The 26,560-nt window shown below is 50.9% G+C and overlaps 1 protein-coding gene across 2 annotated transcripts in view; it reads right to left on the bottom strand.

Annotated features, from left to right (window-relative positions):
• Positions 1-1,283: 1,283 nt before the first annotated feature.
• The window catches only part of STXBP1 (syntaxin binding protein 1), a 73,525-nt gene continuing 48,248 nt past the window's right edge, over positions 1,284-26,560 (bottom strand). For both annotated transcript variants that reach the window (XM_042964043.1, XM_042964044.1), the window contains exons 8-19: positions 25,356-25,440; positions 24,440-24,570; positions 23,242-23,349; positions 21,736-21,796; positions 20,313-20,378; positions 19,492-19,572; positions 17,210-17,348; positions 16,419-16,528; positions 15,279-15,380; positions 12,801-12,886; positions 9,809-9,963; positions 1,284-2,714 (exon numbers count right to left, since the gene is read on the bottom strand). In XM_042964043.1, the coding sequence (XP_042819977.1) occupies positions 2,632-2,714; positions 9,809-9,963; positions 12,801-12,886; positions 15,279-15,380; positions 16,419-16,528; positions 17,210-17,348; positions 19,492-19,572; positions 20,313-20,378; positions 21,736-21,796; positions 23,242-23,349; positions 24,440-24,570; positions 25,356-25,440 (1,207 nt within the window). In that variant the 3' untranslated portion in view covers positions 1,284-2,631. The remainder of the gene's footprint in view (positions 2,715-9,808; positions 9,964-12,800; positions 12,887-15,278; positions 15,381-16,418; positions 16,529-17,209; positions 17,349-19,491; positions 19,573-20,312; positions 20,379-21,735; positions 21,797-23,241; positions 23,350-24,439; positions 24,571-25,355; positions 25,441-26,560) is intronic.

Below are 26,560 nucleotides of genomic sequence, written 5' to 3'. Positions count from 1 at the left end.
ACTCAAGGGTCTACTCCCCACGCTGGGCCAAACCCATCTCCGTCTGCCCGGGGTTCTGAACCGGCTTCCAGAGCAGCAGGACACACACCCCCATCCGATTGGGAGAGCTCATGAGGCCAGGGGGTGTGGCAGCAGGAAGAGAGGAGAAGGGGAAGGTTGATAAATTGACCTCCTCGCACGCCCTAAATACACTGCCGGTGAGCAGGCAGCATCTGCAAGATGGAGGCCTGCAGTCTCGGAGCTACAGTCTCCGAGCTAGAGAGACACTCCAGGTAAGGAGAGAGAAGACAAGGAAGAGCTCCCTTGGCCACAAGCTGAGTCCTGTTGCTGCCCGGGGCCCAAGACAAGCTTCGTGGACTGTCCTAAAATGTGAGACAGTTACAGATCTTCTTTTTTTTAATGTTTATTTTTGAGAGAGCCAGCACAAGTGGGAGAGGGGCAGAGAGGGGGACAGAGGATCCAAAGTGGGCTCTGTGCTGACAGCAGAGAACTCGACGCGGGCCTCAAATTCGTGAACTGTGAGATCCTGACCTGAGCCGAGGTCAGATGCTTAACCGACTGAGCCACCAGGCGCCCCAGCTGTTACAGATCTTACTACGAGTGATGCTGACCGGGGATCCAGAAGACTTCGGGCCACAGCCGGGGTGGCGGTCTCATCTGCAACGGACCACGGCAGAAGCCTTTCTCCTTCGACTCCCCAAAGTGAAACCAAGCCAGGAGACACCCCGGACACCATGAATGGGTGCGGATCGATTTATTTATTAGACTCGAGTGCTTTAGTACAGAACGGTACAGAGATGATACATGTTTGTGCTTCAATACTTTCCAACACTGAGATTCTGATAATTTCAAGGTAAACAAGTTTCAAGACAGACTAGCTTTTTTAAAATATTCTTTTGATAAATTATTTTTATATAAATAACAGAGAAAGGAACCCAACATGTTTGACAAACAAGGCCCCGAACTGTGGGCCCTGTCTGGTCAAGGGGAGGGGACAGAACAAGCAGGGACAGCAGGAGACGAACCAGTGCGAGCACCTACAGTTCTGTCCTAAGGAAACAAGGTATCTTAAGGGGGAGAAGGGAGACAGAAGAGGCCTGAAAACTAATGCGAGTGAGCAGGGGAGATTTCAAAGCCTTGAGAAAACACCACAAAGCATCCAACGGGGAGGGCGAGGAGCGCGCTCTGAAAGGAAAGCGGGCGGCCGCGTGGAACTAGCACTCACCACGTCTGCAAGGACATCACGAGACAGTAATATGCACACGGTTGGCAGGGGTTAAAGGGCAGCGGGGGGGCTGGGCAGGGGACATTTTTGTGACTTCCACTGTCATTGTATTTCATGACCACAGCAGCAGCACACGTGGTGCGCTCACCATCGGAGAACGGAGTTGCTGCTGAGTCTAGAGGATGACGAGACACCCTTTCTGCATTTGCTTCTTTCATTTTTGCTCTAGAGCTAAGTGTTATACAGAGAATAAAATGATCATTTTCTCTTACAACCACGACGACAAATGACCCCACGCTACACAAAATAAAGTATCATGAAGTATCTTAAACTGAGGATAATCTGAACAGAGTCTGCATAAATTCAACAGGCTGTTCTCCTGGCGGTTTGAAGTCTTAGGTGCGCAGACCCTTCTCTGCAAGAAAGGGCCCTCTGCCCAGGAGCCTGCAGTACCCATCCCATCCTCGTCCGTTCCTGGCCCTCGAGCACCATCCATGCTGACCCCACTGAGAAACAGAGGTTCGGTAGGGGTGGTGGTGCCCGGGAAAGGAAAGGTCTGGCCAAAAACCCCAGCCTAACTGCTTCTCCAAGAGACAAAGGTCCTGGCGGGAGCTTGCTCCTCGATTGCTGGGGCCCTGTGACTCAGGCCCCAAGACTACTTCCCTTGGGATCACAGCGCTGTGGACGCGGGCCAGGGAAGGAGCGGTGACAGGCCGCACGCCAGCCAGCACCCAGCCTGACTTCACGGACCTCCAGCCCCTCCCACAGCCCCTGGGGAGGACGAGCCACCGGGGAAGCCAAAGAGGTCAGTCACTTCCAGCTCGGACCTCACACGATGTCACCTGATATTCACCGCCAAGCGTATCTGGACGAGAGCAGGCTGAGGGGTAGATAAGGACTGGCGTGGAGACCACAGATTAATCCTCAGTTTGAAATACTCCAGGAACAGACATCTCTGGGATTCCCGAAAAGAACAGGAACAACCCAAAAGAGATTTTGTAAAACACCCAAACGTCTACCTTCCCATACTCAAGCAATCTGCGCATGTCACACTGGGCTATGTACAAGGTCAGGGGATCATAGTAATGGGGAGAAGGTGTCCACTCATTCTAGACAGTTCCACAACTTCTCCAGCAGTATGTCCCTTACACAGGAACTTCTCCCCTTAGGACACATATAGAGGATACTCTTTTTAAAAAACACAATGCATTATTTTCTTTTGTTTCACACAAGAAGAGGGCATCGTTAAACACGAGAACGCAGCGGCGACAGTGCCGTCCAGGGCGTGCAGAGCTGGGGGAGGCAGTGGAGGGACAGGGTCAGCAAAGTAACCGAGGCGGGCAGCAGCAGGGGCTGCGGAGCACTGTGGGAATAGGGTTCGTTTTTTGGAGGGGTGGCTTATTTGTTTAACTGCTTATTTCTTCATCTGTTTTATTCAGTTTCTTCAGCGTGTCCAGCAGTTTCTGTGGGGTGAGAATGTGCGTGGATCCTGGGGGGCAGAAAAGACAGTGAGCTTGCTGGCTCCAGGCTCTACCGCATTTCCTTTCCTGCCCTTCAGTTCCCAGATCTGCATCTGTTCCCCCGCCCCCACCCTGGTCTGGGTCTAGTGGAAGCAGGGAGGGGGGTGGGGATCGGGTGCTGGGTCCACATCACAATAGGCCTGGGAGGCACCTGGGGACCGTGGATAAACAAAACACATCCTCTGACTTAGGCATGGTCCCAGGCTGTACCAAGGAAGGAGCCCGCCCGCCTCTCCATCTGGGCTCAGTGCCATCTGCCAGGGGACGGGGCAGCTGCGTTTCTGATTCTCTCTTGCACTCGAGGCGAAGCCAGCCGGGGAGAGAAATTCCAAACCATATGGCAGGGGAAGGCTGGGGAGGGGGTGGGGTCGGTAGGGGGCTGTGTATGGAAAGGATGGCGCCTGCTAGGGAGGAAGTGATGGGCAGGGCACCCTGGGGAAGCCACTGACCTCTGGGAGCCAGCCGGCTGGTGCTGCCCTGATGGGCGGGACCTCAGGTGTGAAAGGGAAAGGGCCAGGGTACCTGAGGCCTTACCTTGCAGAGACCGCACATTGTAAGAGATTAGAAATGCTTGCAAAAAATTTAAGCTAATGGAATTAGATATACTTCTACTGCAAAAATTAAAAAAAAAAATTAAAAAATAAATGAAGTCCTTTTTCATAAGGAGGGAGACAGAGAGAGAGAGAGAGAGAGAGAATCTAATAAGTGCAGTAAAAAAAGATGCATGGACCGTGTGGTTTGGACATGGACTTTACTCAAACAGAACAGAAGTGACTGGTGCGTGAACATGAGGCCTGTACACATGCAGCAGTGGGCTTCAAAGAAAGAGGTCCCGGTGGGAGAGAAGAACTGAACAAAAGAGATCCGTACTTGAAAATGTGCCTCCCTGGAGGTGCAGGCGAGGGAATGGGGACAGAAACCACCAGGGTGCCAGACTGCCACCCTGACGGTAGGCAAAAGAAGGCTTTGGCTGGCTTGTCGGGGGTGATTCCGAATACCAGGGTCCCTATGCCTTTGACCACTGTGTGCTCAGCTGACGCGTGACTGCTGGGACTGCAGGCCTTGAACCTTCCGGGTCAAGTCTGGACCGGCAGAAAGCTTGTGAAGCCCTCTCTAGCATGAGAGGCTTCGCTTCTTCCAACCTCCTGGCCTCCAGCGTTCAAGCTCTAGTCACCCTGTCACTGTCCTGGGGAACCAGTCCGCGGCTACTTCCCAGAGGTGCTGAGCTTATAGCCTCCACCAGCCCCTGCGCTCTAAAGCCAACCCATTGCTCTGCAGACCCGAGGCTCCTTCAGCAAAGGCCACGCGGCCTTCAGCAGTATGTCCCTGGGCATTTTTACAGGACCACCTTCCCCCAAGGTACACTCATTTCTCTGACCTCACTGATCTTCCTACTGGTCCTAAAATAAGGTCAAAGACTACTCCCCAAATGAGAAAACAGTTGCCAAATTCTGAACAGTGAACCACTGCCAGAATGAGGGCCTTCCCAACCTCAATTCCATGCAGCCTGCGCATCTACACCCGGGAAGACAGCTGGGTACTCTGTGCAGAATCAATTTGGGGGCTTTCCAGGTAAAGGCAACACGCCGGAGAAACCGTCCCTAATGCCCTCCCGCAGCCATCCAGCTGAGTTCCAGGAAATGAGACAGTAGACTCGACTGAGAGGAAAAATCAAAAGGGAGCCTCTGAGCAGATACCCACCCCAAGCTGCTCCTGACCCCTGCTTGCAGGCAAATCCACGGTCTGAGGGAGGCCAAAAAGAGATCAAGGAATCCATGCTCTAGAATATCTGTCACCTGACGGCTGACCATCTGGTGGTCCCAGTCTGACTGAAAGAAGAAAACTTCCAGGGCCAAGTATCTTTGCAACAGGCTCAGGAACTCCTGGACCCTAACTCACTGGGTGTCTTTAAAGGATTCAGACCAGCTGTTGTTGATCCGAATCCCCTGAGAGCCAATTCTTGCCACTGAGTCATCTGTACTGTTTTAATGTCCTGGTCAAGGTTTTCACCACCACAAATACCGCGAACGGAGCTGGGCGCGTTTGGGATACACATATCGCAAACCCACATTTAGAACCCACGGGGGCGGCCCACGTCGGTCCTCCAGAACCGCAACGGAGGGTCCATCCCTCTTATGCTACATGATTGCAAGACTGAGAAATGTGAGTGGGTGTCTCCAAAAACAAAGTCACCCAAAGGGCTGTCAAAGCTGTGGGCCAGAGCTCTGCCTGGACAAAATCCTTCCTCTCTGACAGAATCTGAAAATCAGGTCAGCTGGTCTAGGCATCCCTGGGTTTGGCCAACACAGACCTACGGACTCCGAAGACCCGGGGGGGGTGGGGGTGGGGCGGGCACCAGGGAGGGAGTACATTCAAGAGCAACCCAGGAGAGTCTGCTGATCTGCCAGGTTTTGGAAACACGCTCCTGGCCAGCCCACGTCCTGAAGGTGGGAGAATGAAGCCCAGAGCGGCAGGGGGCACGTTCGCAGCCCTTTGGTGGCACGGCCGGGCCCAGACGTCATGCCGTCGGTCTCGCTTCTGGGCACCCGGCCACAGGAGGGGACATGCAAGTGAGTGCTCAAATAGCAGCTGGGCAATGGGTTGGTTCTGGGTACAGATTCAAATCTGAGTCCCACTGAAACATGAGACTTGTCTGACTCCAATTGGGAATAAAGTGAAATATTTAATATAAAAAAAAACAAACCCTTTTTCTGAAGTGCAAGTGCTGTGTATGGCTCTTCCACCGGCTCCCAATAGCCTCTTGGACATTCCCTCAAGGCTGGTACTTTTAACACAACCCTCCCCCAGAGCTTGGGGTGAGAACCTAAAGCAAAGACTTCACTTCTGGACAACATGGAGGCGACTGGTTAATGCAATGGAAGGGAGGCTTGGGGACACCTGTGCACTCCGGCTGCCCAGCCGGCCCCCTTCACCCGGCACCTGGGGGAGAGAGGGGCCGGAGGATCAGTGGGCACTGGCACCCACGCGGGGAGCCGGCAAGGGATGCTCTCGTTCACTGCCGAGCAGGAAAACTCATCTCCTAGAAGCTAAGTTGCTGCAGACAACTGCAGACATCGACTCTGGCCGGAGACGACCCGTCCTGCTCCCGGCCCGCACTGTCCTAGTCTCTGGTCACCGGACAATCACAACAGAAGGAGGCAAGTCAGATTTTCATCTGTCTTCTGACCTCCCTGGGATTAGGGCTCCGTGCCTTGCTTTTTCCTAAAGGAACTCTCTAAAACACGACACTGCCCCAAAAAGCATTTCAGAAGCCACGAGTACACAACTCGAGTATTTGTGTTCTTTGCTCAGATGGCAGCCGAGAACCTATGCTGACTGAGCACAAAACAAAGAACACCAGCCTGCAAAGGACAGGCTGCTTCTGAGGCAGGGGATCGCAGAGTGAATCCTAGCTGGAGCCCCCGGGCTCTGGGTTTGCAGGTCTTTCAGACCCTGCAAGTGGTCTGCCACCACCAAAGCCTGGACTGAACATCTTTCCTTCCGTAAGTCTGAAAATACATCCTGCAGCAAATACCGATCACCTCCCTGCCATCTGCACACAGAACCAGATGTCTGACTGCCAAGCAACCAAGGTGCTTCTAAACGATGGCTGTGTTCTTCACAATTGCTTTTATCCACCACCCACTGGCGGCACTGTCTAGAGGGAGGCAGCGCAGGGCCACGGCCAGCCCGCCCCGCACCGTGCAGGTGACCCACGTGCTGCTTCTCCCCTCACCAGTGCCCCGGGGGAGCCGTCTCTCGGCCACAGGAAGGAGAGGAGACAAAGCGCACAGTTGCCTGTCCCGACCTTTAGAGCGAGTCCCGTTTTGGATGGAGCACGTTCTCTTTATACAAACAAGCACGCTTCCAGTGCCCCTCCCCCCGCCCCGCCCCGGTCATGGCTCTGACAGCCCAGTCCCCTGAGGTGTACCAGAGAGCACGGGTGCACGAGGGCAGGACCGCAAGCGCTGAGGCACCCGATCCGAGTTGCTGAATTAGATGGTCAGAGCTCAGGACCTGGGGCCCTGCGATCCAGGACCCAGCCTCCCCACATTCTGCGTTCTGTGCCCTGGTTGGGGGGCGGGGGCAGGACCTCCTGCAGTCCCACGCGTGCTCCTGGCAGGACCGGGGCAAGAGTCTAGGCCTCCCGACTGCTCCAGGTGACTCATGCTCTCTGACTCACCAGGCCACATGTCAGTCTGGGCGGGAGAGGGGCAGGGACGTCGTCGGTGAAGTACATGAGGGCAGGTGCGCAGACTGTGGCCTCCTCACAGGCTGTGTGAGGAAACTACAGAATAACTAATGCTACAATGGACTTCTTCAGTATGCGTCTGCCGCTTAACACTTCACAGGAGGTTCCCGGGACATACGAGGGACGGCAAGAGAGGGGAAGGGATGAGGATGAGAAGAAAGTCTGGATAGTCCACCAGACAGATGCCGGTTCCTGGGTAACAGGTAAAGGCACAAGCGTGGTGGGAGAGAGAAGACGCTCTTTCGAACAGCACACCGTGTTAAGAACAGATTTTTACCCAAAGGTTCTCAGATCTCACTAACAGACTTCAGTGAGAGAGAGGGGTGTGATAACTCCACCCTGGAAAAATACCCACAGGAGAATGAAAATAAAAGCAACTACTGAGAGAGTAAATGACTACGAAGGGCCATCTTCCCCAGATGAACACGAGACACGAGATTTCCACTGGTGGCTGGAGTTCATCAAGTACGTGGTGGCTCGTGACCCTGTCACCCCTTAGCAACAGTTCCCTGGGACGAGTGCCTGCCCCGGAAAAAAGGAATTTACGCGTCTAACTACCACTGACACGGAGTCTATCCTGACGCACTCCGATGAGCCTTCCCCACGATCAGGTGCCCATGGATCTCTCCACTGGAGTTCTGCCTTCTTGGACAGGACAGTCCCTTGAACGCCTACTGGCCTCACTCACAACTTCCCACACCATGTCACAAGCGGGACGCTACGCGTTCCCTGCCTGGTGCCCACAGATACACCCCGGGCCGGTAGGCCTGCGTGCCGTGCCTCCGGCATCCCTCGGCTTCCAGTCCCTCCGAAGGACTGGTCATAGCAGTCATGATCATTTTTGGTTTACAACCCAGGGGGCTGCACTGCCTGACTGAACAGCAGGTGACCCAGGGCACGAGTGAGCTGGCAGGCCGGGGCCCAGAGGCTCTCGCGGCAGGGTCTGTGAAGGCAGCATCGGACACATTTTCAATCGGTGTTAAGAACTGCAAGCATTTTCTTGTTGAAAAGAAATCAAATAAATAAACTGAAAAGGGAAAAATAAAGAAAAAGAGTGACGGAATAATCAAAGAAAACCCTTCAGAGTGGAAGAGTTTCTTTTCTGTAATAAGCTGCTTTTACTTTGTTTCTTTGGCTCTCACTCCATTGTTGGAGCCTGATCCTCAAAAGATACCCTAGAGGCCTCCCTGAAGTCGGGGTGTCTCAGGTCCATGAGAAATTTGGTGGGAGTAAGAATGTGAGTAGAACCTGCGGGAGAACAGAGGCCAGCTGACTGCTTGAACAAAGGTACGTTACAGGAACATGCCAAGTTAGGCCTACGTTTTATGCAGCCAATGAGGTATGAGAAAGCAAGACGCGAGCACGCGCACGTGCACACGCACACAGGCCGCAAGGACAGCCGGCATGCACCAAGCAGGCGAGGCCACACTGCGGACGTCAGCTGTCTGCGCAAGGCCCCTCCGTGGATCTGCACGGGCACCGTTATCGCCCCAGGGTTCCACCCCCCAACAGGGAACTGCAAGTCAGGACCAAAGCTGAAGAGGGAAATTTACACCAAAGCCTGGCTGTGACAGCTTCGGCCCCGCAAAGCTGTGTTTGAGCTGAGAGTTCTCCGACACGTGCATGCAACGTACACACGAGCAGGGGACAGAGAGAGCTGTATCCCGGCGTCTATGTAACAAAAAGGAAAAAACGATACGGGGAGAAAGGGTGACCCGCCGGGGAAGCTCCAGGGAGTGGGGAGGGGAGGGAGAGGATATCCAATCTCTCCACTGAATGGTGTGGTATCTAGAAAGGGGGTTGACAGTAACAGGCCCATCTTGACACAACCAGGAATGGCCACGTGGACTGGTCTGCAGGACCTGCTCACTCTGAGAGCGCCGGGCACACTGGAATTTGGTCACCCCGAAGTAGGGGTGTAAAACTGACACATCTTCTAGACATCAGGGGAAAGGCCAGGGCAGTACGTGCTCATAACCTTGGGTCAGTCAATGTCAAGAGGCAGCCCCAGGCAGGTGCAAATCCATTTTGTTAAGGGCAAGACGGGGCAAAAGGAAGGCGTCTGGAGAAAGCGTGATTCTCCTCAGCTCACTCTTCCCCTTCCAGCCCTAGAAACTGGAAGCTCCTACAGGCAGGTAAAAGGTATAAAATCTTCCGCTGCATTAAGTCAGGTCTAACGAGTTGCTTCCTTTCTTCTGGAAAACCAGCAGGAAATACCAGAAAGGGTACATGGCAGACCTAGGAGTCGTAGGAACCGGAATTGATGGGGAACCCTCAGCAGAGTCCAGGAGTCAGGCCCGTGTGTTTCGGGCAGTATCTGCCCACACACTGTGTCTATCTGCAACTGACAGGTAAAGGAGGGGGCGATAATTTACCTTCCATTCACTGAGCGTCTTCTGAACAGGAGGCCCAATGCCAGCAAAGAGACAAGTCCCACCTTGGGCCTAGTACAAAGCTGTAAGCGGGTATTCACAACCCCATTTGGCTGGGTAAGGAAATCGCAGCATGGAGAGGTGGGGTGCTTGCTCAAGGTAACCCACTCGGCAGTGGCCGAGCAAGAATGGGAGCCTGGGTCTGTCGGTGTCTGTGATCAGGCACTTCCCACCGCTTGCAGCTGCCTCTCACCATGAGACACAGTGCAGACACGAGGAAAGAACCCTCCGCCCCTTTGCTGCCGTCCCCGAACGTGTCTAGAGACTATGTTTTGCAGGGGCAATGGAGAAGTGAAGACAGAATGAAACACCAAAGCATGGAATGGATCGAAGTGCGATGAAGCAGCCCCTTCCCTCTAGAACACATGCCCCCACTCACCTATTAGCACTTCCCACTTTCCATTGGCTTGGGTCACCTCATAAGCACAACGCATCTCGTTCAGGCTCACGCCCCCAAGGATGAAAATAATGAGGCGGGGACCACTGCGGTACTCCCCTGGGGCCTTATTCTTATGCCAGTGCCCATAGCGGGCGCTGGGGGGGGGGGGGGGGGGAGGGGGAGGAAGGGGGAAGACAGAGAGAGAGAGAGAGAGAGAGAGAGATTAATTACGTTTATCTGCACTCAGAGGACTTATCACTTCATACCTCAATGACTTGTTTACACATTCGCTCTGTACACCAGTGACCAAAACAGAGTAGTAGTAAGTGTTGGTTGAACTGAACTGCTGTGCAAATTATCAAGTGCTTGGGCTACCCATGCTGTGACCTTGTCACTCTCTTGGAAGCATGTAGGTGACAGGCAGGCTCAAGTCAGCTTTCAAGCGTGACGTGTCACCTTCCACAGCTTTGCCCCTCGTGATGGTCGTCAGCTTCCGCCCTCCAGCGTACAGGTTTCTAGGCTTGTCTGGGACACTCTGCTGGCAGTGAGCGGTGACGATGGAGTCAAGGCCCGTCTTCAGGCTGGTACACCCTGATTCACGCAGCGAGCACCTCACCTGACCAGGGCCTCCCCCAGCACCAAGGTGCCAACCCTCGGCGAGATTCAGCCATGCCCACCGAGAGCTCGCGGTTTAACTGGGGTGGGCGGGGAGAAGGAAGGTCAGGATCGTGCTGCGATGGAGGGGCTCGGTGCCACAGGGACATGCACGCCTTCTAGCGTCATCTGGGCATCATTGGAAAAGTCTTCCCAGAAGACGTGACACTGAGCTGCCCCCTGAAAGACAGGCATTTCGGTGGTGGGACAGTTCCCAAAGGTGTCTCCTCTGCCCCTGGGCTTCTGTTAGTAGGTCTTCACCTTGTCCTCAGGAACAATGAGAACTGGGTTGCTTCCAGGTTAAGAAAATGGGGAAAAGAAAACAAAAATCAAAGCAAAACAAGGAGGCCAAGTCTCTAGCGAAATCTCTGCCCTTCTCCCTGACTACGACAGCATTAAAGTCACTTTCCAAAATCCTGAAGGTGCCAGGGGCGCACGTGGGCCAACACAGAGAGAATCATCTGACAGCGTGCCATCGTCACCGGCCTGGCCAGGGCAACACTGGGGATTTCGTATTTTGCTCCAATGTTGGCAATAAACATTTGGCCTCTACTGGCATCAGAGGGGATGCATAACGCCACAGGTGCCACAGACCTCCGGCCTGGGCCCAAGGGAAGGTCTAAAAGTGAGGCCAGCAGGCCGGGCGTGGGGGACAAAGATGGGTGGGCACAGCAGGAGCAGGGGATAGAGAGGTACATGTGGAGGGTTCGTCCTGGGAACTGCCAGCTACTCCGGTGCCCCGGGATGCCCTCTTTGGAGCTAGTGGCGCTCCTGTTCCAAGCTCAAATGTTCATTCAGCCTTGAAATGTTCTCAGGAGCCACATCAAGCTCTTGCTGACAAAAACCGAGTAGCACCCGGCTCTGAGGTTGCCACCTCAGGAAAAGTAACTGATGCCACCGCGGGCCAGGGAACAGCCTGGACCACACCGATGAGGGAGGCCAACGAGAGTCCAGGGGCAAAATGCCTTCTGATGCCATCGCAGGGCACAGCAGGAAGGTTTCCAGATGCGTGGCAAAGAGGGGAACAAGAGGAAAAGCTTTTGAAAACAGACCCTGGAAGGCACCACAGGCAACTAAGAAAACCCACAGTGTTGGAGAACCAGGGACAGAAGTATGGATTGCTGTCTACTCACATCTCAAAGCTGAGAAATGTCTGAGTGTCACCAGGTACGTGAGCCTGCTTGGGATTCTCTCTCTCTCTCTCTCTCTCTCTCTCTCTCTCTCTCTCTTTCAAAATAATTAAATAAACTTAAAAAAAATATTTATTTATTTTTGAAAGGGCGCAAGTGGGGGAGGGACAGAGAGAGAGGGGAACAGAGGATCTGAAGTTGGCTCTGCACTGACAGCAGTGAGCCTGATGTGGGGGGCTTGAACTCACGAATCGTAAGATCATGACCCGAGCCAAAGTCGGACACTCAACCGACTGAGCCACCCAGGTGCCCCAAATAAATAAACTTAAAAAAAGAAAAAAAGGCATACAATTCAATGCTTATTAGTATAGTCGCAGAATTGCAAACCATCACCACAATCAATTTTAGACTATTTCATCAAAAAGAACCCAAAAAGAAACCCTATACCCGTTAGCAGTCCCTTCCCATTCCCCCACCCCACCCCCATCCCCAGTCCCTGGAAACCACTAATCTACTTCCCATCTCTACAGATTTGCCCATTCTGGACATTTCAAACAAATGAAATCACACAACATGTGGACTTTTGTGACTGGCCTCTTGCACTTAGTGCAACGTTTCCAAGCTTCAGCCATGGAACACGTGTCAGTATTTCATTCCTTTGGTTGGATAATATTCCACTGTATGAGTATGCCATGTTCTGTTTGTCCATTCATCAGCTGATGGACATTTAGGTTGTTTCCACTTTTGAGCTATTATGAATAATGCTGCTAGGAACACTGGTGTAGTGCGATGTTAAAACAGGATAGTTAGAGAAGACGGGGCAAAGTAACAGTTGATTTTAAAGGCCTGAAGGAGATGAGAGGCAAGTCCTGAAAACGTACGGGGACAGATCGTTTGAGGCAGAGGGTAAAGCCAAGTGCAAAGGTCCTGAGGCAGAAGTGTGCCTGACACGGGCAGAGGAGGCGGCCAGCGTGGCAGAAGTGGAGAGAAAAACGGGAGGAGTAAGGGATGCGTCAGAGAGGAGTGGGAAGCCGGAGAGTGGAGGGCCTCATGGGCTGCTCCAAGCACCAGGCCTGCGCTCTGGCTGTGGCGAGAAGCCGGGGGAGGGTTCTTGTGGATGCTGTGTCATACCAGGACCACCGTGCGGCCGACAACCACCCAGCGACGGTCCCCCTTCTCCCACCTGCTTGCTCTGGACTCCCACTCACCTGACCGCGGTGGTGCTAAAGGAGGCAGAGGAGCGGGTGGAGATATACGGGTAGTGCTTGGTATCGAGTTTGTCTTCAATAGTGTCCTGGAAAGAAAAGAGACAGATACTAGGCTTGCCTTTTGTTTGGGAAGGGCTGACAGAACCAAGGCAAGATGACTCAAGGAACAAGTCACTTGGCAAAGCGACATGGCCAAATCTGCAACAACCAGAGCTCCTTTGCCCTGCTGCCTGCTGCAGGTGCCTAGCACGGTGCTCAGCATGGACGTGGAGAAAAGTCCGTAGGTCTGCTCATGAAGAAGACCTTAACGACCTTGCAGTTCAAAAACAAACAAACAAACAAAAACTGCAATGGGGCGCCTGGCTGGCTCAATCCGAAGAGCATGTGACTTTTAATTTTAGGGTTGTGAGTTCGAGTTACATGTTGGGTATAGAAATTACTAAATAAACTCTATTAAAAAAATTTTTTTAATCTTAATTTGAGAGAGAGAGAGAGAGAGAGCGAGCGAGCACGCATGAGCAGGGGAGGGGCAGAGAGAGGGAGAAAGAGAATCCTAAGGAGGCTCCGCACTGCCAGCACGGAGCCTGACACGGGGCTCAAGCTCACAAACAGTGAGATCATGACCTGAGCTGAAACCAAGAGTTGGGTGCTTAACTGACTGAGACACCAGCAGCGCCAGTAAATAAATCTTAAAAATAACAAGGGGCACCTGGGTGGGTGGTTGACGACCAACTTCAGCTCAGGTCATGATCTTGTAGTTCATGAATTCCAGCCCCACATCAGGCTTACTGCTGTCAGCCTGTCAGCGCAGAGCCTGCTTCAGATCTTCTGTCCCCTTCTCTCTGCCCCTAGCCCACCTGTGCTCTCCCCCAAATAAAAAATAAATAACAAAACACGAGGCGCCTGGGTGGCTCAGTCGGTTAAGTGTCCGACTCTTGATTTCGGCTCAGGTCATGATCTCATGGCCGTGAGCTCAAGCCCCACTTCGGGCTCTGTGCTGAGTGTGGAGCCTGCTTAGGATTCCTGCTCTCTCTTCCCTGCGAGCGCTCACTCTTTCTCTCAAAATAAACAAATAAGACCAAAAAAGTGCATTAATTTTTCTTGCTTCCCTTCCAATTTTTTTCTTCTTCTTTTACGTCTATGTGAGGTTATAAATGTTGCATTCTAATAAATTCCTGACACTTGCCACCAGTTTTGTAGAAACTCGGCACAGGCATTGTCTCTCATGCAAGACAAGACTTTACATCCTCAGTTTTCCAAGGGTCTAATCATCTAGTGGGTGGATGCCAGCTAGGCACCTCCCGCTGCCTAGAAATCTCCACTCCTCTTAGCAGCTACCATGTGAAGCCTACGCACATGTCTCTCCAGGGGACTGCGGAGCGGGGTAGGAAAAGGGAGCAGAGAACAAAGGAGCGAATGAGACAGAGGGGTGGGCTTTAATTACATTACAAAGAAATCCAATTGGTTTCTAGATGTCTCATGTTCACCCATCCTTTGGTTTGTGGGTTTTAAAAATAGGAAGCTGACTCACTATATATATTTAAAATATACTTATTTTAACTCATAATTCAGCAGAACACCTGGACTGCGTGGATTGACAAAGGAATTCTGGGAAAGCCCCTTTGTTGTCCGGACCCCAGTCTTGTCCACCTGTGGACAGCAGGAGCTGGACAGGGTGCCTCTAAGACCCACCCTGGAGATCCAGTGGGGCAGGATTCTAAGCAGGGTTTCTTCATGCTATAGGCAAGGAGCAGAGGGACACCTCACATTCACAAATACAAGACACCTGCCATGCCCAGAGGACACATCAGCTGAGGGCACAGGCCAAGGTATAAAGAGCTGACTCCAAACACTGAGCGGATACATATACGTAAAGCGCATCTCCGATACATGCTACAGGAGTCCAGGGCGGCTCCGTGGTGCTGGGCGGTCAGACGGGGGCGGTGTATGCGAACGGTGAGACCTGACAGGGACTTTGAGGGAAGGCAGGGCTCAGAAGTGGAAGGGGACAGCACTGCAGGCAAGGGATGGATGTGAACAGAAGAGCAGAGGCAGAAACATGCCTGGCAGGGCAGGGTCCCTGACTGACAGGGAGGCTTAGGGAGGGGCTGGCTCAGGTGAATGCTGAAAGCCCCTCCATACCCGCACCCTTAGTGTGGTGTTTGTGACTCATGTGACCTGCAGATGCTGGGATGTGTTTGGTTCTTTGGATACGGCACCAACCCTATGGGGCTAAGTCATACGGATCATGGGAATCTGCATCTAGCGGCCTCTGGGGGCTGTTCTTCCTAAACCCTCAGGACAAGGCTATGGGGCCTAAATGAGCCCCGAGACTGGGTACAGATCCTCAGGGACAGACAACCCCAGGCTGTCACCATCACCCCACATCAGGTGAAGCTGGAGGCCTCTGGGCCTGTAAGTGAAGAGCTCTGGGCCCGGGCTGTCCCACACACATCCTCACACCCCTCCCTCGCTGACCTCCATGATGTCTTTAATGATCGGAGTCCACCGTGAGAGCTGGTAGGTCTGCTCACTGATGCGCTCCTTCCGCTCTGGCTTGCTCCTGCGGCGCAGGGTGGACTGAATACAAACACACGCGAAATTAGACAGAGTCACGGGTCACCTGGGCCCCGGCGACCTTGCTGGCCTCGGGAAATCGCTCCAGAGCACTCCCTTCAGAGAGTCAGCACTAGCAGAGGCTAAGTGGGAGAGGTTTTCCTGGAAAAGTCCAGCATCTGCCCTGTGGAGCAAACTTGGTTCTTTAAAGCCACGGAAAATGGCAAATGCGGGTCAAACACAGAAGCTCCATTAAAAAAAAAAAATCCTGGTAGTTAAAAAAATTTTTTTGTTTTCGATTATAGGAGAAAAGGCAGCTTTGTGTAGGACTTGGTCTTTGCTTCTGCTTCAACAGTCTGGGGTGCATCGGTAAGCCATCTCCATTCCCATTTGGGTCCCTCTTGAACAAGGGTCAAAAAACACCAAACCACCCGTTACAGGTCTCAGGTCTGGGCTCTGGGACAAAGTTTCTGACTTTAAGATTCCAAAAGAAGCGCATTTGCAACTCTAGCTTAACAGCACTGCTGAGTGAGAGACTCCTCACAGGAAGCAGGTGCACGGGAAGGTTCCTAGCAGAGAGCTCCAAAGAGTGCTCGGGCCTCTTCCTCAAGTTCTGGAGTCCTCTGGCCCCCAGCCTCTTCTGGAGCGCACTGTATGGTCAGGCTTCCCTGCTCTGGCCTGGCTCAGTGACAAACCAAGTGGCAAACCCGCCTGATGCTAAGCACTGTGCTCCCGCTCTCACAGAAGATGCTGGACCCAGGTATGCAAAGACACGGCCAGACTGACCTCAAGACATGGGGGGTGAAGCTGGCGTGGGCTGGGGCTGGCTCAGACACAGATTTAATGACTCTGTGCAACTCCTGGATGTGCACGTCTTGGTTCTGGGAGTTTCACTTCTATTTTACTACATCTATACCTTTATTCCTCTGATTTTATGTTTTCTCTTCCTCAATGTTTAGTGTATGTATCTTAAGCCACCTTAAGTAATTCAGGGGAGAACAGATAAGACATGCCAGCTTCCCTTCTGCCTCTCCCTCCCCACATGCAAGACTGGCCCCTTACATCAGTGACGATGGGCACCCCCAGGTGTGCCATGTTGGTGATGATCTCGCTGTCCTCTGGGGGGATCTGGGCATGCTGGATCAGTTTATTCAGGTTCTCCTCAGTGATGCCTAAGAGAACAAAACCCCTGTCACCACACCCAGCCACTGCACATCACACACTCAGAAGCAGAGCCAATCGCTTGAGGGGGGATGGTGCCCCTTCTCCTCCTCAGGATTAGTAGAAATGAGTCTTCACCGCATCAACTTTACTGGAAGATGAAGACAAAATCAGGATTTCCATTCCACCCAAGCCACTCTGCCCCAGGCTGTGACCTTCAGCAACTGCCCCATCATGGTCTATATTTCCATCCGTCTTCTGCTTCCCAGCCATTTCTGCCCACCCCTGCCCACATCAAAGTCAAGAGTCTCCGTGTCCATCTGCACAGTGGACGGTAACCCAACTGTGATGTGGGTAAAAATCAGTTATTTAAAGGTGGAGAGTACTAACGTGATGCAAGTTAAAGCACCTGGCGGACGAGCCCTCACAAACTGGCTTTGCTGTCAGTGGGCTCTCCCTGCCCCCACCCGTCCTCTTCCATAGACGCCTCACCTTTCTTAACTCTTGAATTCAATTCTAGTTCCGACTGATTTACCTTCATCTCCCCAAATGTCAAGAGCCCCTGGGAACTCCTTACTAAATAATACCCCTTTCCGTGTCTCCTAAACTTTCCTACTTTGTCCTCTCTCTCTCCCTCACTTCACTTGCCCAAGAGAGCACCTATCCCTTCTTCTCCAGCCCGCCGTTCCTACCGTTCTTCAAAAAGATGTAGAGAAGGATGATGCGGATTTTGTCATAAGTGCTGACATTTGCATCCAGCAGAATGGGGACGATGGCTCTCATAGGGTCCTTGATCTTCTCCCCTTCGGCATCCGTGCCCATGGCCAGGTCCTGCAGAAAACACACCATATTGGCCCCACTCCCGGTGACAGTCTGGACGGATGGTAACAATTAGACGATTGTAGACCATAAATAGGATCGGTCGCTTCACTGGGGAACGTCCTTTCTGCTCCCACAATGCACCATAATCTGCACTGGCGTCACTAGCACTACGTTCCGTGGCGCCAGTGAGAACTGATGACAGCCCCGGGGTTCAATTTGCAAAAAACAGAAACCATCGTTGATTTTTTTGCCATCTTGTCTGAAAGTAGGCTGCTCCCTTCGGGTGAGTGTCCGTGCACCTGGGCCACGTCCTCAGGTCAAGCCTCCGTTCCGGTGGGGCCTCTAGAGGTACAGAGCTCTACTGAGGGATCGGGGCCGAGTCAGTTGCACGTCCCGCACATGAAGAGCTTTGGCATCTTAAGGGGCGCCTGCCTAGCTAGACTCTCCCCATTGTGCTTCCCCTTGGCTCTGAAGGACATGCCTTTTGAGTTTTAACTACTCTGCATTTTTTAACCTGTTTTTAATTTTCCAACCCACTTTTTTTTTTTTTAATGTTTATTTTTCAAGGAGAGACAGAGGGTGAATGGCTCAGAGAGAGACGGGCAGAGAGAGAGGGAGCCACAGAATCCAAAGCAGGCTCCAGGCTCTGAGCTGTCAGCAGAGTTCAATGCAGGGCTCAAACGCACGAGCCGTAAGATCATGACCTGAGCTGAAGTCGATACCCAACCAACTGAGCCACCCAAGCGCCCCTCCAACCACTTTTAAGATGAGTAGGAAAAAAAGGGCTCTAGAACCTGCAAACCCAACCCAGGCAGATGAAGGAGGAGAGAAGGGCTGGCCAAAGAAGGAAGAGGAGAGAGAGCACAATGACAGCCCCGCTTCCCAACTCAGGCAAGAGTCAGATCGGCTGTCGACAGGCTGGAGAAGGCACATCATCAGCCTCAGCAAATCAACAACCATTCTACTCTGTTCTCAGAGACCAGAGGCTGCAACTCCCTTGGGAACCCACACAGGGCTCACCTGAAGGTTCCCTTTTTCTCTAAGATCCCACGAGTCCATAACCATCAGGACCTTGAGGTTACCCAGGTCTGTCTGGGTCAAGGAAGGTGGGTGCCCCCAGGCCTTCTTACCTCTCAGAGCCACTGCCAGCCTCAACAGCCGTTTGTTTAGCCGGACCCAAATCTAATACTCTCTAAAGGTCAAATTAAACATAACCGGTTCAACAAATACCACGGAGCAATTCTGAAAAAAATGTACACTTCCAAGGATTCATCCCAACTTCACTTTTACTGATGTAGGGGTAACCTGTTTTCTGGACAGTCAAGTTCTTTTGGAGAGGACCTTGCACCTGCCAAGATCAGCTGTGAGACTGATGGGTTTTTAGGGGGCCACTGCCCCTTAGAAGAGAGCCAAGAAATCAGGACAGGTCTGACAAACCTAAGCTGGCTCGTCACATCACACCGGACGGTGTAGATCTTAGCTTCACACCAAGGACTTGAGTTGTTCATTCCCGCTGAGGCTTCACATTCAAATGCCCTGCCTTCCCATGGAAGCAGACCCTAGCTGAGTGAAGTTCTCGCTTGGAGAACGGAGGGCCAGGATTAGTGACTCCACAAAACACTCCTGGAAACTATGGCAGCATTGTTATTTCCCTTTGCAGATGAGGAAAGCAAAGCAGAAACAGGCACATCAAACAAACCAGTGACAGAGACAGAGCTCAAACCGCAAACTGCTGACTTTCAGTCCTACTTATGATCAGGGAGGCTGTGGTGAGTTTCTGACATGCTACTACCCTAGTTTCTCTCATCTAGGTTTCCAAAACCAGTGTGGCCACCACAGGAGGAAAATACACTCGGAATATAAACCTCAGCCAGCCCTGTCAGTGTAGGGCTCAGAGTTCCAGACATCTCTCTTCAGACACTCCAGGGAGCCTGTGGAGAGTCAGACATGCAAAATCCAAACAGCACAGCATTCCAGACCAGTCTAATCCCTACCATTGAGAGCGGAAGTGCATTGGCTCCAGAGTTGAGACAACATGATCTAGTAGACTTCCCCATCTCTCTATCCTATGATTCTGCAGGATGTTCAAAGTCACATGTTAAAATTCAGCTAGGTCAACGGGGATGGCAGAAAGAGAAGGAAAAGGTCCTACCTGCTCCACTCGGCAGAGTTTATCCACGGTGCCTTGGTAATGCTTCATGCAGTCCTCGGCCAGGTGCAGGTGGGTTGAATACTAGGAAAAAGCAGAGTTTATGATCCAGAAATCACTCACGGATGCATGAAGCATAAACTGAGCACCTACTAGGTATAAACACTGTGCAATGCACCAGGGAGTCTCCAGCCTCGTAAAGGAGGTAAAACATGCACTGAAGCAGAACACAAACATGGCAGAACACGCCAGAAAGTTCTGTGTCAGGAGAGGTAGGGGCAAACCACATTCCAAAGGAGTCAAGCAGATGAAGGAATCCTATATGGGGGTAGGGTGGCATAATGGTTCCACAATGTGTCCACAGATCCTTTGTTACCCCTCCTTCTAGGAGGTGGAGCTTAATTCCCCTCTCCTTGAGCGTGGGCTGGATTCAGTGACTCGCTTCTAAAGGAGAGTATGGAGGACATGATGTAGGACACCCCAGGTCAGGACAGAAAAGGCACAGTGACTTCCTCCTGGCTCTCTCCCTCGGTCACTCACACTCGTGGAGTCCAGCTGCCATGCCGTAAGAATACTTAAGCAGCCCAGGGGAGAGGCCCATGAGGTGAGGAATTGAAGGATAAAGAGAGAAAACAGATGAAGAGGAGAAAAGAAAGTCATAGGAAATAAGTTGTCGGTCCAGTCTTTCAGCTTTTCCTAATAAAACCAGAAGTTGATTAAAAACCTGTGATTTCAGTGGATCAGTCAGTGCAGTGGGGCTCTGAGAGGTCTTACTGAAGTTGATTATAGTCAAGATTCAAATCAGTCATTTGGGATTGTCATACCTTGCTGAGCTCTTTCTGGTACTGGGGCATTTTCTTTAGCATCTGGGACAGGTCCCGCATGGTGGTCTACAAGGGAAAGGAAAACATATGGTCTCACTCTAATGGCCCTGACCTAAGAGGCTGTGCAAGGGTGGCAGGTCCAGGGCAGGACAGCAGCCAGCACCAGACTTCCCAAGTGCACGCTCGGAAACTCTCAAAATCAATCTGTTAAACCTGAGATCACTGTGGGTTTAGACTTCCAGGCCTCTGGCTCAAAAAATTATTGATTCAAATACCATGACTATCTTCTAGGTAGGGAACTGAACTCCGAGGTGTAGCAATTATGTTTTATTTATTGGACTAGAAAGTTACTGAGAGCATAATTCTTGCCAGGAAAGAGCAATTTTTCTTCTCCACACTGTTCTTCTGCATACTCAGCTCAAGCAGTCTTGAAACTGAGTTCACATTTCATCCCAGCAGAAGGGTTGCAGTTGTGTAGACAGGTAGAAAGAAGGAACAAGGTGGGAAAGGGCCGGGATGTGCATCCTGACAGGTCACAGGGGTCTGTTTACTTGGTAACCATGTGACTCACCTAATCTCTCTCTATCCAACAAAAATTTGTTGAATTACTACTACATGCCAGGTTAGGTGCTGGAGATATAAGGACAAAAAACAAAAACAAACAAACAAGAAATTCTTGTCTTTGTGGAGCTACCATCTAGCAGAGGAGTCATTCCGACTGAGAGGATTAGTGTTCTTCGAGGGAATCAGGAGTGTGGGTGCACAGTGGAGGGGTACCTCATTAGTCCAGGGAGGAGCAGGGAGGATTTCCCTGAGAAAACGATGCCTGAGCCAAAGTACCAGGACTTGACGAGGCAAGCCCCAGGCAAGGAACTCAGGCATTGATGGAGCAAGGCCGTGGGTGCCAGAGAGTGGGGGGCAGACCTGAGAGTCTAGGGGGCCTGACAGCCCAATGCTATAAGGTGTGTCTACGGGTGGGGCTGGATTTTGCTGGGAACAGAAAGTCACCAGATGGTTTTAAGCAAGGGAGTGACAGAATCAGAGGTGCATTTCCCTTGACTAAGATGGCTAAGCTACCTCCGATGAACAGTCAGGATAAGGAAAGGACCAGGCAAGTTGAGTTCTAATTCCACCACAAGCTAAAAAAGGTTTCATGGTTCTTCTGGCTTAAGCTGATGCATGCTCTAAAACCATAAATATCAATCCTCAGAGTAACAAAATGAAGAGCTCTATAAACATCAAAAGACAGGGGCACCTGATGTCAATCCTGAATACAAAAACAAGACAAAACAGTATTAGATGAAGCAGGGACAATGACCCCCTGGCTCACTAATCTTGTGCCAAGGAAGCGCCCTGACTGCCGGCTCCCAGAGGGAAGACCGGGATTAGCCTAAAGGGCACTGGAGCTCTAGGATGCATTTACCTTCTCTCCGGTATTCATTCTCTTGCTGGAAGAAAAATCTTTCAGAGAACGGGTGACTTCCCTGGAAGACAGAAGGAGGCAACTAAGTTTCACAGCAACACCAAGTCCTATACTAGTGGTGCAAGATTCTTCCTTTAGGAATACATGGTGACTTTTCCTGCCACTAAGGTATGTACTTACAGTGATTTTTGAAGAGGAGAGAGAGGGATACATTGTTTTCCTAATATTCTATTTTTTTAATGTTTATCTGAGAGAGAGAGAGAAAGAGCAAGAGGCAGAGAGAGAGGGAGACAGAGACTCCCAAGCAGGCTCCAGGCTGTGAGCACGGAACCTGATGCAGGGCTCAATATCATGAACATAAGATGATGACCTGAACCAAAAGCAAGAGTCGGATGCTTAGGCCACTGAGCAACCCAGGTGCCCCTCCTAACCAATATTCTCAACCAGGGTCTCCAGAGGAGGTGTACAGGATGATTCAAGAGAAGGAATTATTAGTACTTCTATTTATGTTTATTTTACTCCATCCTTTTCAAATTTGTGTTTTTGTATATACTGTAAAATATATATATATTAGAATAAACTAGTAAATTCATAAATAAACTCACATATTGGAAATGTGAATCAACATTTTCCTAAGGTTGAGTGATCCAAAAAGTTTGGGGACTACTTTTCTGAACTGAACTATCCAAGGCTGTCTTATTTTCTTGCTTCCTTGTGAATTTCCTAAGACTATCACCAACTCAATGTAACAGCCAGAAAATATCTTTTTGCAAAAGTAGAATTGTTCTCGATAGCATAAAGGTCTTATAAAATAGTCTGTTGTTATGGGGCGCCTGGGTAGCTCAGTAGGTTGAACAACTAACTCTTGATTTTGGCTCAGGTCACGATCCCAGGGTTGTGGGATTGTGTCCGGCTCTGAGCTGAGCGTGGACTCTGCTTGAGATAGTCTCTCTCTCTCTTTCTCTCTCTCTCTCTCATTAACAACAACAACAACAACAACATTCAGGTGTTACAAACATTTTGAGAGCAAGGTACAGATTCAATATGTGCACACCAGCTCTTGCTTAGAAATTTTACATAAGACAAAAGGGGAAGAAGATTACACGCTGGCTATATAAAAGAAAATCAAATTGATGTAGTAGAATCTGGGCGTTTCAATGGAAGGAATCGGCTTTAAATGTTCAGTGTTGATACAGCATTTCCTGAGAGCTACAGATGTTTTCTAAAAATCCTAAGAGCAACCTGAACACAGAATGGATTTTCTCACTCAGTGAAGTTGGCGTCACTCGAGCTGAGATCAGAAGGGAGTCATCATCACTGGTTAGCATGTTGGCAAATTCATCCACTGACCAGCTCTGTGCAAGTGCCCAGAACATGCACATCAGCAACTGCCATCTGGGGAAAGGTTTCACCCTGTACTACGGAGTGAGCCCTGGAGCTGGGGCGGCAGGGGTGGCTGAGGTCTGGCTGAGGTCCCTGGGGAGGGATGGAGCAAAGGGATCTTACTGGGACACCTCCGCGATGTGCTTGTGGCGCAGCGCTATCCAGAGGTCATCATCCTCGTCCAGGAGCACTTCCTTCACCCGGGCCTCTCCAATGCCGCTAGTCTCGTACCTAGAGAGGATATGTCCCCCCAAATGTATCCAATTCCCTCTGATTTGTAACAGATAAGAGCTTATAGTCCTCAGCAGACAGATGTCGCACGGAGGATTTTACCACAGGCCCCCGACCATCCGATGGGGCACGGTCCGTATCAGGTCTGCTGCATCAGCACTGACACGGTGCAGTCTCTCGGGAAGGCAGAGACCCAGAGTTCTAATCAAAGGCAATGGACTTGAAGCTGTTTTAAAATCTTCAGGGTTAGCTAGTACGTGCTCAAGTCAGGTTAAAGGTGGGTTCAGAACGACTCGTAAGGGAAAAGCAAAGATCACGTTTACTCCTCCCTGGGAAGGACTGGGATACCATCCGCAAATGTGCGGTACTTAAATTTTCAGTTTTAAAATCAGCTGCCTGCAACAGGTCCTCAGCCTATTTTTACGTGTGAGATCACGAACCTCTAAAGGAAAGCAAGAATTACAGGCACCAACGGGGAAGAAAACTGAGAATCAGTCATATTTTTAGAACCTTCATTTTGAAACCACTACCTTTATGATTAAAATATGTTATAAAATAAAGGATAAAATAAAAGACATGAAAATAATACAGTCTGTTTCCAAAAAAACAAATACTCGTTTTTAGAAATTAAGTTTCGGATGACTATTACCAAGAAAAATGTTTATTATAATGAAGAAAACAGCTCTTCTACAAATAAAGGTCAGTAAGAAACTTCTGGTGACATATTTTATCATCATCATATTTCACGATCTATAATTAAGAAGTCTGAACCCTGAACAAGATGTGCATCCGTTTGCATGCACAGACATAGACACACACGCGCACGCACACACACACGCGCACACCAACATATGAACACCTCCAAGCAGGCTCTGAGCTGAGGTGATGTGAGCCGTGAACTAAAGTTCTAAAGCTCTTGTTCCCCCACAAGGGGCACCAGTTCCTGGCTGCTAATGCCAAGTGGACTTGGGGAACCCACAGAAAAGCTTGCAGGCTTATTAGCAAGACTGGATCAACATACCCGCATTCCCTAGGATGAAAGAGGTGCGTTTGGTTTGTCTGCAAAGCCACACTGGGTGTGTACACTTACTTGTATACGTCATTTTCAATGGGCAGCAGGTCGTAACTCATAGCCTGAAAGGTCAATTCGTGAAGCACGGGGGAGCTGGGGTCAAAGCCGCGGTCCAGGATCAGGAGCTGGGAGCGCGCCTTGTCTGGGCCCTGGAAGGACGGACACAGGGGAAGACTTTCACAAGCCACCCATACAACTCCAGCCTCTCCAGCTGGCGTGGCTGTCCCCCCTGTAAAAGCAGCCCCAGGAAGTGAACTCTGAGATAAAACCTACTAAAATAGCACTGACTAGTCCATTTGCTGCTTGACGAGAACACCAGTCCCACCATGCAAAAATCCAATGTGTCTATCTCATAACGAGCATCCTTTCAAGCAGGTCCAAAACTGTGGCTGGGCTCCAAGGTGAGCTTATGAAAGAGACTACCATCTGGGTTCGGCTACAAATAGGGTGACCCACCATCCGGTCGGCCTGGGACCAAGGGGGTTCCCAGGACCTGGGATTTGCAGCGATGGAACAGCTCTGTCTGGAGTGCTGTGGTGGTTCTATGAATCTACACACGTGATATAATTGCACAGAACTGAACACACGTGCGAGCACATGTACAAACTAGTGAAGTGGGATTAAGGGCTGGAGATGGTACCGGTGTTGATTTTCCGGTTTGGGTGCTGTACTACTGAGGGGTTCCCAGGACACAGGACCTTCAGTGCTAACACTGGAAAGTCCCAGCAAACAGAAAGGTTGGTCACCGCGGCTACACTGAGCAAAATCTCTATCATCCTGCCCAAGGGCCTGAGCATCTCCCTGGAGGCCAATGTGCAGGAACAGTGGCACCAGGCACTTTCTGTGAGCAACAGAACCAAGCTGTCCCCAGGAATGCCATACAAACACTATGGTCAATCGGCGAGAGAACCACGTGGACCAAGTCCAGACTTACCTCGCCCATTGTTGGGTCATCGGCTTTGTAGGCGTCGAGCTTGTCCTGGATTAGCTGAGCCAGCAAAGCATTGTCCTTGTATTCCCTGACAAAGGAGGAGTGACATAGGGTGAACTGCCCGTGCACCCAACTGCTGGCACTGACTGCCTCAGGGAGGAAGGCCAAACAGTGCAAGGAGGGTCAAGGGAGACGAGCTTCACCTGAATTGTTCTTCTACACTGAGAATATAGTCACGTATTACGTATATAATTTCAAATGACAAATAAAATAAAAAGATTTGCTCAGTGCCTGGAACACAAATGATTTTCTAATTCCTTAAAAACAACAACAACAACAACAACAACAACAACTAGGGGTGTCCAGGTGGCTCAGTTGGTTAAGAGTCAGACTCTTTTTTTTTTTTATCTTTATTTATTTTTGAGACAGAGAGAGACAGAGTGAGAGCAGGGAAGGGACAGAGAGAGAGAGGGAGACACAGAATCTGAAGCAGGCTCCAGTCTCTGATCTGTCAGCACAGAACCTGATGCGGGGTCGAACTCACAAACCATGAGATCATGACCTGAGCTGAAGTCCACCGCTTAACCAACTGAGCCACCCAGGCATCCCTAAGCGTCAGACTCTTGATTTCAGCTCACGCTGGGCTTCGTGCTGACAGAGTGGAGCCTCCTTGGGATTCTCTCTCCCTCTCTCTCTGCTCCTTCCCTACTCACTTGCTCACTCTCAAAATAAATAAACCTAAAAAAAACACAACAACTATCTAGATGAAAACAGAAGTAATCTTTCCAACTGGCTTCAGAAAAATGACCACCTTTCAACAGAGGGTACCGGCCATCCACCATTTTCCCGTGATCAGCCTGTCCGAGCCTGACCCACCTGATTCTCTCACTTCCCACAATTCAAATTTCCTTTGATCTTGTTTTGTTTTGTTGCAGGGGATACATATTTTTTTAAGTTTATTTATTTTAAGAGAGAGAGAACACAGCAAGGGAGGGGCAGAGAGAGAGGGAGAGAGAGAATCCCAAGCAGGCTCTGCACTGTCAGCACAGAGCCCGACAAGAGGGGTCGAACCCACGAACTGTGAGATCATGACCTAAGCTGAAATCAAGAGTCTGGTGCTTAACTGACAGAGCCACCAGGCGCCTCTGCTGGCGAAGCCAGAAAGGTACAAGTGAGACCCTGTGGGCCTTTCCCCTTGGCCAGGCCTG

Source organism: Panthera tigris, chromosome D4, assembly GCF_018350195.1.
Source record: "Panthera tigris isolate Pti1 chromosome D4, P.tigris_Pti1_mat1.1, whole genome shotgun sequence".
NCBI classification, from domain to species: Eukaryota; Metazoa; Chordata; class Mammalia; order Carnivora; family Felidae; genus Panthera; species Panthera tigris.
Note: the sequence above shows the minus strand (reverse complement) of the source record. Positions and strands in the feature narration are given on the sequence as shown.